Here is a 10,470-nt window from a genome sequence, read left to right as displayed (position 1 = left end):
CTCATCGCTGCCCGGGCGCTGGTTTGGAAGCACCAACTTGGAGTGGGGGGCGCAGGAGGGAATGAATCCCGAGCCACCCCCCTCCACCTATGAGCCCGCTCCCCGACTCCATAGTCACCTCCCTCCCAAGGGAGCCCCTCCCCTTATGACCCCAATCCAGACCTCATTACCACCTGCAGACCTAGGTGTCCTCTCGGACCCCCGATCCCAGCTCAGACCCCAAAAGCCCCCCACCCCAAAGGAACACCTGACCCCAATCCCATAGACCTTCCTCAAACACAAGAGCTGCCCCCTGCTTGACCCCATAGCCTCGCACCGCCGCAGGAAGCCCCTCCATACCGATCCCCACAGCGCGTGCCCCATCCCATGGGAGCACCCACCTGCCAGTCCCCCGCCCCATGGGACCCCCACACTTCATAGCTCCCTCACCCCCAAGGGAACCCCCTCATCTTCCAGCCTGGCATCTCCTGTCCTGCGCCCTCCTGGCCCCCGCTGCAACCCCAGCAGATTTCAGCGTTGCCCTGCCCACCACCTACCAAATTCCCCACCATCACCGTAAAGCCGGATCCACCAGGGGAATAAACCTGGCACCCCTCCCATACCCCCCAAGGGAATATACCTGAGCCCCCCAACTTAACCAGTACCGCCACACACCTGTATGGGGCACAGCCCTGCCCTCCGCCGCTTCCCGCACTGGGGGGGGGGAGGGGGGTTGGGAGGGGATCAGATAAGGACACAGACACACACACCCCGTCCTGAGCCACAGACAATGGGCGTGTCTGAACACTGTCGGGGGGGGGGGGGATTTCGGGGACACATCGAGAACAGGAATACAGAGGGGGTAGGGGGTGACTGGGACCTCCCCCCACAGCCAGCGCTCCCACCCTCCCCACAGCGCCCCCTGCTGGAGTAGCCAGGAACTCCCCCCCCCCCGCAGCCAGCGCTCTCACCCTCCCCACAGCGCCCCCTGCTGGGAGAGGCGTTGCTGGGAATCACCTGGGGAGCAATTGGGGGGGGGGGGGGGGGGAGGAGGACAGGGGCAAGAAGGGAAACATGTGGAGGGGGATGTGGCAGGCTGAGGGCATGTGCATGGAGAGCATGTGCGGGGAGGGTCTAGAAAAGGGATTTTTCGGGGGGGGATCTGGGGTCGGGGAGCAGCAGAGTAACTGGAAGGTTCCCTCCTTCCTTCCTCAGTGTCTGGCTTGCAGGCGTGGGGGGGGTTGTTGTTGCTATTTTGCGGTGGGGCGTATTGGGGACCTCCGTGCATGTCTGTTGCGGGTGACGGGGTTGGGGTTGGGGTGTGCTGTTTTGCAGTGGGGGTCGGGGGAACCCCCGCTCCCCTGGGCACTGACCCGTTCCCTCCCCCCCCACCCGTCTCCGCTGTCCGTGCTAGGAGCCAGCCCCCCACCCCTCCCCTCTCCATTGCAGGCTGCGCACGGTGCCCTCCCTAGACATCCATCCCTCGCCAGGGTGGAGCATGAAGCTGCGAGCGGGAGCATCTTCCGCCTGTCCCCGGCAGCCGGGCTCTGCTCGGCCGTTTTGCTGGTGCCCGCAGCCTGGCGGCAGAGGGGACCCCAGATCGGGGGGTAGCTCGGCTGGGGGGCTCTGCAGCAAGGGGGGGAGGCACAGGCTGTGGGAGGGCTCGTGCAGACCCCCCCTCCTCTCCCAGCTGCAGATGGACCAGTGACTCCAGGAGCAGCCCTGTGCCCCCTCCAACGCCAGTTAACGGGGATCCCCTTCTTTGCGCCCCACAGATCTGAGCATCGGCGGGGGGGGGGAGCGTGTGCGCGTTCCGCCCCGCAGGGGAGGGCTTGCTGCGACCTGACCCGCCACCAGGTAAGGAGGGAGCTGGGGAGAGGGGTCTGGGGGGACGCTGCCCCCGTGGATCTGAGCGGGGAGGTGTGTGGAAGTTGCCTTGGGGTGGGGGAGCACGGACCTGTCCCCCTGTCCTGACTGATGCTCAGGGAAGACCCCCTGCGGGTTTTGGGTGGCGGGGTTTGGAGATGCCGGGGAATCTTGCCTCTTACATTTTCAATCCTTCTGAATTTTTTTGCAGCCCTCCCTCAATCGAGGAAAGTTGCATAGAAAGAAAAAAAGGGGGTATTTGAGGGAGGTAAAATTGGGAGGGTGGGAGGTGGAGGGAGCTCGTCTGCATGTGTCCAATTCTGCATTCCTGGGCTGAGGCGGGAGGGGGAGGTCCCAGACACCAGGGCAGCCACATAGGGGCGAGTTGGGGGGAGAGGAGCTCCAGAGAGGCTGCTGGGATGTGTTGTGTGTGTCTTGGAATGGGGGGGCTGGGGACACAGGAGACCTGGCCCCCTGACAGGGTGCTGGGGAGATGGCACTGGGAGTGCAGGGGCCTCACTCTGGGTTTTGTGGATTTAAAAGAATTCTTGTACACAGAGTGGGGCTGCCCCGGTCCCTATCAAACTGCCTCCCAAATCTGATGCTCCCCCCACAAAACGTCCCCCTCCAACCTCGGGTAGCTCACCCAAAAGCTCCCCCTCCTACCTGGGGCTCCCCTATCCCCCATAGAACCCCCATGTAAGGCTCTTTCTCCTCTGCAGATCCATCGCCCCCTGCACTCCCCAACGTGGGGCACTGGGGTCTCTGGTCTGGATCTCACTGTCCCAGGTCTCACTGCCCCCCACTGCTGTCCTTGCCCTGGGGCTCCACCCCAATTCTCCAGAAATTCTGCTGCCTGACACAGCCTGCCTTCTGTTTGGTGGGGGAGGGGATCTCCTCCCAGGGAGGGCAGGGGAATCCCCCCCAAGTACTGGGGTGGCCTGGGGTGATGCATGAGAACTGGACAGCAAATGGAAAATGCCATGCACTGGGGGGATGGGGGCATGCGTGCAGTGCCTCATGTGGGGGGACAAGGGGCATGAATGAGCAACACTTGGCACAGTGGATGTATGTGCAACACACAGCAGTATGGTACACGTAGTGCCCCAGCCCTGCGTGGACAGGGACACTCCGCCTGTATTGATGGTACACACCCACTGCAAACTCACCCCCGGCCCCGTGCACCCACAGCAATGCCTTGCACACTCACCCCCAGCCCCTGTGCACCCGGAGCAATGCCTTGCACACTCACCCCCGGCCCCTGTGCACCCAGAGCAATGCCTTGCACACTCACCCCCCGGCCCCTGTGCACCCAGAGCAATGCCTTGCACACTCACCCACGGCCCCTGTGCACACACTGGTGAGACCACCCAGAAAGTTGAGGATGGGGGCTCCTGGCCATGTCTGGAGCAGTCTAAGGTAAAGTTCATGTGAGCCCCAGCCAGTCCCAAGGGGGGATGAAGTCTCTGCCCCTCCCACTGGGGCAAGGTTCTGTTATAATAGCCTGGCACAGGCTGAGGGGGCAGGACGACAGCTCAGGGAATTGGGGGGAGGGACTCTGGGGATGGGATGGGGGACGGCAAGGGGCACAAACTCCTTGGGGAGCAGGTGGGTGGGGAAGAGAAGTCAGGGAGGAGTGCGGGGCCTCTTGGACATTCTGTGGGATAGGGAGGGCCTGGGGATGAGGCAGCGGGCGCCTCCAAACACTGCTCCCCATCCCCAGCTCTGGGGAATCCGCAGTTGGAGCTGGTGCAGGGGGAAGTGTTTGTGTGTTGGGGAGGGAAATCAGCTGGGCTGGGGTGTGTATGTATGGGCAGGGTGAGAAGCTAGCACAGGGGAGGAGTGTGAGCTGAGGGATGTGGGGCAGAGCTGTGGGCACCCACCAGAATGGCGGAGAGAGTGCCCACACCAAACGTCACTGCCTGAGCGAATTAATGGGGATCGGCCCAAAACCCATTACATGCAGCAGAGGAAAGGGGACACGCCCACAGGCCCCCTCCAGCCCCAAGACCCCCTCCACCCACACACCCCCACACACACTTGGACATAGGCAGCCTGAGGGGCTGGAGTGGGGGCAGACACCAAATTGACAGGCTCTGCTGGCAACTGGTTGGAAGGGTACTGGTATGGGTCTGGGCTCCCCACACTTGGCTGGCTGAGGGGGTCACTCCCACATGCCCCCCTCACCCTGCCATGGTGCCAATCCTGCTGCCCTATGGTGGAGAGGTCAGAGCCCCCTAATGCAGATTGAGGGGGCAGCTGGTCCTGCCAGAGTTTGGAGAGGCCCCCCTCTCCCTCCAGACCCCAGCTGGGACAAGCACCCACCCTGTGATGCCCAGCAGGCCCCAGGCCCCATTCACTTCTGGCTGGTGCTGGATTAGCCCATTGAGCACAGATAGGCCCTGGGAACCAGCTACCAGCGCTGCCTTGAACCACTGGCCTGGACCACGGGATACAGAGTCCTGACTCCCAGCCTCTTCTCTTCTCCCCCTTCCCCAAGGCAGAGAGCACTGGAAGCCAGGACTCCTGGGTTCCATTTCCAGCTCTGGGAGGGGAAATGGGTCCAGTAGCTCAGGACTCCTGGGTTCTTAATCAAGCCCCTGTCTCCAGCAGGGGAGGGGGAATGCAGTGGTTAGAGTGAGCAATGGCGCTGACATGGGATGCAGTATGTTTTGCAGCCTCAGGTGATAAAGGGCCAGGGTGCGTATTGCCATGGGAATGGAGCCAGGAGAAAGATGGGGAGGAACAGACCATGGGGGAAGGGAGCCCAGGGGGTGCTGGCCAGCTGTGGGCAGAGAAGAAACTAGGAGACAATCATGGCCTCTTATGCCCCCCCACAGCACCCACCCCTTCCTCCTAGCCTTGCCCCTCTGCTGCATGCCCCTCTTCTCCCCACAGCACCCCAACCCCAAAGGGAGCAGCCCCAGCCAGCCCACAAGGAAGGGGCTGACGGTGACCTCCCACTCCTCCTCACCAGCTACCAGGTGTTCTCCTTATTCCTCACTGTGTCCCCATCTCTCTTGCAGGTCCTGCCTGCCAGCCCCCACCATGCCCCTCCTCTCCCGCCTTGGGGCCTCTATCCTCTTCCTGGCCTTGAGCCTGCCACTGCGCCCGGCCAAGGTGGAGGAGGGGCTGGGGGGCCCATCGCAGGGGGTATCTTTGCTGGAGGGAGCTAATCTCAGCACCTTGTGCCAGGAGGCCACAGAGTGCCAGGAGGGGGTGATCCTGCCCGTGTGGCTACCCCAGAACCCCTCAGTAGGCGACAAGGTGGCCCGGGCCATTGTCTACTTCGTGGCACTGGTCTACATGTTCCTGGGCATGTCCATCATCGCCGACCGCTTCATGGCCTCCATCGAGGTCATCACCTCGCAGGAGAAGGAGATCACAGTGAAGAAGGCCAATGGCGAGACCAGCACCACCACCATCCGCATCTGGAACGAGACCGTCTCCAACCTGACGCTTATGGCGCTGGGCTCCTCAGCACCTGAGATCCTGCTCTCCATCATCGAGATTGTGGGCCACGGCTTCCAGGCAGGCACCATGGGCCCCAGCACCATCGTGGGCAGCGCCGCCTTCAACATGTTTGTAATCATCGCCGTGTGCGTGCAGGTGGTGCCCGAGGGCGAGACGCGCCGGATCAAGCACCCGCGCGTCTTCTTCGTCACGGCCGCCTGGAGTATCTTCGCCTACATCTGGCTCTACCTCATCCTGGCCTGCTTCTCCCCCGGCCAGGTGGAGGTATGGGAAGGCCTGCTCACCTTCCTCTTCTTCCCCATCTGCGTGGTGCAGGCCTGGCTGGCTGACCGCCGCCTCCTCTTCTACAAGTACGTGCAGAAGAAGTACCGTGCGGACAAGGCCCGGGGATTGATCATTGAGACTGAAGGGGAGGCAGCCCTCCCCAAGCTGGAGGTGGAGCTGGACAGCTCCCAGGCCAACGGGGTGGGCGAGGCAGGCAAAGATGGGGATGAGGAGGCCCGGCGTGACATGGCACGCACCTTGAGGGACCTGCGGCAGAAGCACCCAGAGAAGGACATGGAGCAGCTGATTGAGATGGCCAACTACCACGTGCTGGTGCAACAGCAAAAGAGTCGGGCTTTCTACCGCATCCAGGCCACCCGCATGATGATCGGAGCAGGCAACATCCTGAAGAAACACGCGGCTGACCAGGCGCGCAAAGCTCTGAGCCTGCCCGAGGTGCGCTCTGAGGACGACGACTCGGTCACCAGGGTGGCCTTCGAGCCGGCACTCTACCAGTGCTTCGAGAACTGTGGCGCGGTGGTGCTGACGGTGGAGCGGCGCGGTGGTGATGTGGCCCGCATGGCCCTGCGTGTGGACTTCCGCACCGAGGACGGTACAGCCAATGCCGGCTCCGACTACGAGTTTGCCGAGGGCACGCTACTCTTCAAGCCGGGCGAGATGCAGCGCGAAATCCGGGTGGGCATCATCGATGATGACATCTTCGAGGAGGACGAGTACTTCCGCGTGCATCTCAGCAACGTGCGGGCCACATGGGCCGAACCATGCACTGAGCCGTCCCCTAAGGCCTGCCTGGGCCCAGCTGCTACTGCCACCGTCACCATCTTTGACGACGACCATGCTGGCATCTTCACCTTCGAGGGCGCCTCGGTGCGTGTCAGCGAGAGCGTGGGGGCCGTGCGGGTGCGGGTGCTGCGCACCTCGGGGGCTCGGGGCCGCGTGGCCCTGCCCTACCACACTGTGGAGGGTACCGCAAAGGCTGGTGAGGACTACGAGGAGGCTGAGGGAAAGGTGGAGTTCCTCAACGACGAGACCACGTGAGAGACATGGAGGGGAAATGGGGGGAGCGCCCTAAGGGAGCAGGTGCAAAGGATTGTGAGCGACGCTCTGCTCGCTCTGCCCGAGGGGGGGTGACCAGTGACAGGCAGCAGGGTCTGTGGGGGAACGATTGGGGAGAGGGGACAGCTGCTTAGGGGAGGTAATCAGGGTGCTGGGTGGCAGGAAGAAGGATGCCTGGTGTGTATGTTGGGGAAACAGAGGCCAGGGAAAGGCGGGTCAGGGACAAGGTGGGAGGAGGGATCAGAGGAGCAGCTACCTGGGGAGAGCCAGCATTGCAGGGCACCCTGCCTATCCCCCTGGCTCTCCCTATGCAGCCCTCTCTCCTGTATAGATCCTCATTAACCTGGCCATGCCATTGCCCCCAGAAAAAGCAGCTGTCGGAGGGAGGGAGGGGGATGGATGGAGATGAGCAGCCCTGCAGATTTAATTGTGAGGGGGCCTGTGAATCAGGACTGAGGGGCATCAGCAGAGCTGGGGGGAACCCAGGCCTGGGATAGCAGGGGCTGCATGTCAGCGTGGAGAGCACTGGCAGGGGGCTGAATGAGGCAATTGTTGGAGCAGCCACTCCACCCCCCCCAGCAGCTGAGCCTGGAGTGCTGGGGGGGGGAGAGAGGAGAAGGCCGCAGCATCTCAGCAGAGCTGTGGGCAGGGGAGAGCAGCTCTGGATACCAGGGGTTCAACTCCAACCTCCTTGGGCCATTGGTGGTTGACAGGAAAAGCAGGGGGCACCAAGGCATCCCCTCCCTCACCACTGTACAGGGGTTCCCCCCACCCCCGTGTCCCCATGGCATTTGTGGGCTCCCAGCCCCCTCTCTGCATGAGCCCAGACAAGGGGTTGGGGGGAGCCCTGCTTCAGTTTGCCAGGATGACGAGGGAGGAACATGGGTGTGAGTGGGGAGGGGGAGTGTGAACCAGTGAGTGTGAGCAGATGGAGCACGGGCGTGCCCCCAGGTGGGAGCAGAGCCCCAGCACACCAGCACTTGGGCGAGGTGGGTGCGAATCAATGGGGAGCAGCCATGGGCTCCCTGCCTACAGGGGGGTAGCTCAGGCCAAGGGGGGGTGGGTCAGTGATAGGGGACAGCGGAAGGAACAGTAGGGTAGGGGGAGGACACAGGCTGTGCTGGGGGCGGGAGAAGCTCTGTGCTGAGATCCCAGCAGCTGGCAGATAACCCTCCCTTGCTCCTCTCCTATGCTCCGTTCCCCCCCCACCCCCCCGCCCGCCCCAAGCTGCTCCCAGCACCACCAGAGCGAAGGGCCCTTTGTGCTCATAATGAGAGAGCAGAACAGATGGCACGAGGGGGAGGGTGCGGCCAGTGACTGCATTGCCAGGGCTTGATCCCCCAGTGCCCACGGGTGGGGGGGGCGCGCGTGCAGGGGAGCCCGCAGCTGGGATAGCAGGGGCTGGGGGTCAGGGCGGAGGGGCACCAGCAGAGCTGGGAGTCTGAGGCCAGCTCTGGGCTGGCAGCAGACTGTGGGGTGGGATTGAGGGGCACCGGCAGAGCTGAGGGGGGCAGTCAGGCTCCTGTTCACTAAGGGGGTGAAGCAGCCGGTGATTCCCTTGTGCTCTGGTTATGGCCAATGGGCTTGTGGGGCCTGGGAGCCGCCCCCCTAAATGGCCCAAGCCCATTGGCTGATCCCCCTTCTCCCCCCCACTCAGCACTGCAGCATCCATTAACCCCCAGCCTGCTGCTTCACAATGGGGGGAGGTAAGTGAGGGGGGACAGAGCTGTGGCAGTGGGGGGCTGGCGGAGGGGCAAGGAGGTGGCACAGTGGGGGCTGGGGGAAGGGAGCGGAGGGACAGCTGTTCCCTCTTGTAATTACCTGTCCCAAATTAGTTTTGAGTTGATGCCAGCTGGGGAGGGGGGAGAAAGGGGGGATGGCCTGGGCAGCAGGCTGATTGACATACAGATAAACTGAGATGGTAGCACAACTCCCTGCTTATGGGGCAATCCCCCACTGTTCATGGACCCCTACCTGCTCCAGTTGGAGCAGACTGGCCCGGATGAGTCCCCCCCACTCCTTGCACATGAGCCTTAGCACCCCCAGGCCCTCAGTGCAGCCCCCCCATCTCACCCCACCTCCCGATCTCTCCCCTCCAGGAAATTCATCGAGATTAAAATAATCGACGACGAGGAGTATGAGAAAAACAAGAATTTCCACCTGGAGCTGGGCCGCCCTGAGCTGCTGGAGCTGGGGCTGTGGCACGGTACGGGGGAAGGGGGACGCCAATACAGGGGGGCACAGGCCACGGCACTGGGGGGCTTGGGATGGATGGGGCAGTGGGCGGCACAGGAAGCCAGTGGATAACAATCCCTGTATCTCTTCTCACCCCAGGTGACTCCAATGAGAACCGTACCACCGAGGGGGAGGAGGGGGCCGCCATCGCCAAGATGGGGTGCCCCAGTCTGGGGGAACACCCCAAACTTGAGGTGGTGATCGAGGAGTCCTACGAGTTTAAGGTAAGTGCCCCTGGGCATCCCATCCCTCCTTTGCCCATGCACTACTTGTGCCCCATCTGCCCCATTACTTCAGGCCCCCCATGCATCATCTCCTCATCTGCCCTCCACACCATCCCAGGTACCCCAGCCCCCCTGGACTCACACTACCCCCAGCAACCCCTTAGCCCCTCCAGGCACCCCCCTTGCTGAACTGGGCCAGAGAGAGTCCACCAGCCTCCCTTGCTACCTTCCCCCCCGTCCCATATACTGGTCTGTGCCAGTGCCCTTTCTGGCACAGCTGGGGGGGGAGAGGGAGATGATGCACCAGAGACTCGGGTCCATTGCTGGCTTCCCCCCCACAAGGCTGCCAGAGCCAGGTGCTCTTTGAGGAGCGCAGATGGAGTCCAGAGGTGAGGGGGCAGTTCCAGAGGTATGTTGCCCCCCCCCCAGCATCACACTGCAGCCCCTGGCCTCCCCCCCCCTTGGGCATCTGGGCCCCACCCCCTCTGCCCCCACACTGGGCCTCAGAGCTCGGCCCCCCATCTCACCCCTCTTTATTCCCCTCCCCCCCCCACAGAGTACAGTGGACAAACTAATCAAGAAAACCAACTTGGCACTGGTTGTGGGGAGCAGCAGCTGGAGGGAGCAATTCGTCAGTGCTGTGACGGTCAGCGCCGGTACGGTACGGGGAGCGCACCCCACCCAGGGAGGTGGCAGGGAGTGTAGGGTAGGGGGAAGCTGGAGGGGGGTGAGGAGCACTGGAGGGGGTGCAAGGGAGGTCGTGGGGTGCAGAGGGTTACCCCCATCTTACCCCTTGTCCCTCCCAGGGGATGAGGACGAGGACGAGACGGGCGAGGAGCGGCTCCCGTCCTGCTTCGACTACATCATGCACTTCCTGACCGTGTTCTGGAAGGTTCTCTTCGCCTTCGTGCCCCCCACCGAGTACTGGGGGGGCTGGGCCTGCTTCCTGGTCTCCATCGCGCTCATCGGGGTGCTCACCGCGCTCACTGGCGACCTGGCCGCGCACTTCGGCTGCACCATTGGCCTCAAGGACTCAGTCACTGCTGTGGTCTTCGTAGCCCTCGGCACCTCTGTGCCCGGTGAGAGGGGCGGGGGGGGGACACCGCACGGGGGCTCCATGGGGTGCAAGGGCTTGGTGCCTGCTGTCACAGAGTCTCAGGGGGTGGGGCCATGCCCCAGCATGTAACCGATCTCCTGGGAGCGACCCCTTTAGTGGGCTGGGCCCTAAAGACCCACAGTTCCATTGGGGCAGGCCCGTGGCCTCCACGACTGGGCCTTTGGCAGCAGCGTTCCCTTGATCAGATCCAACCAGCCATGGGAGGCTTGGACCGTGCTCCTCTGGGTGCAGTGC

At 63.2% G+C, this 10,470-nt stretch overlaps 1 protein-coding gene across 1 annotated transcript in view; it reads left to right on the top strand.

The window, feature by feature from the left end:
• Window positions 1-1,712: 1,712 nt before the first annotated feature.
• The window catches only part of LOC137150251 (sodium/calcium exchanger 1-like), an 11,175-nt gene continuing 2,417 nt past the window's right edge, over window positions 1,713-10,470 (top strand). The window contains exons 1-6 of the mRNA XM_067544048.1: window positions 1,713-1,836; window positions 4,872-6,638; window positions 8,760-8,866; window positions 8,995-9,119; window positions 9,676-9,775; window positions 9,926-10,198. Of these exons, the coding sequence (XP_067400149.1) occupies window positions 4,894-6,638; window positions 8,760-8,866; window positions 8,995-9,119; window positions 9,676-9,775; window positions 9,926-10,198 (2,350 nt within the window). The 5' untranslated portion in view covers window positions 1,713-1,836; window positions 4,872-4,893. The remainder of the gene's footprint in view (window positions 1,837-4,871; window positions 6,639-8,759; window positions 8,867-8,994; window positions 9,120-9,675; window positions 9,776-9,925; window positions 10,199-10,470) is intronic.

The sequence above is a fragment of the Emydura macquarii genome, unplaced genomic scaffold, assembly GCF_026122565.2.
Source record: "Emydura macquarii macquarii isolate MOO-44397 ecotype Brisbane River unplaced genomic scaffold, CSIRO-AGI_Emac_v2 contig_968, whole genome shotgun sequence".
Taxonomy (NCBI): Eukaryota; Metazoa; Chordata; order Testudines; family Chelidae; genus Emydura; species Emydura macquarii.
The sequence above is the reverse complement of the archived record's forward strand: the minus strand, read 5'-3'. Positions and strand labels throughout refer to the sequence as shown.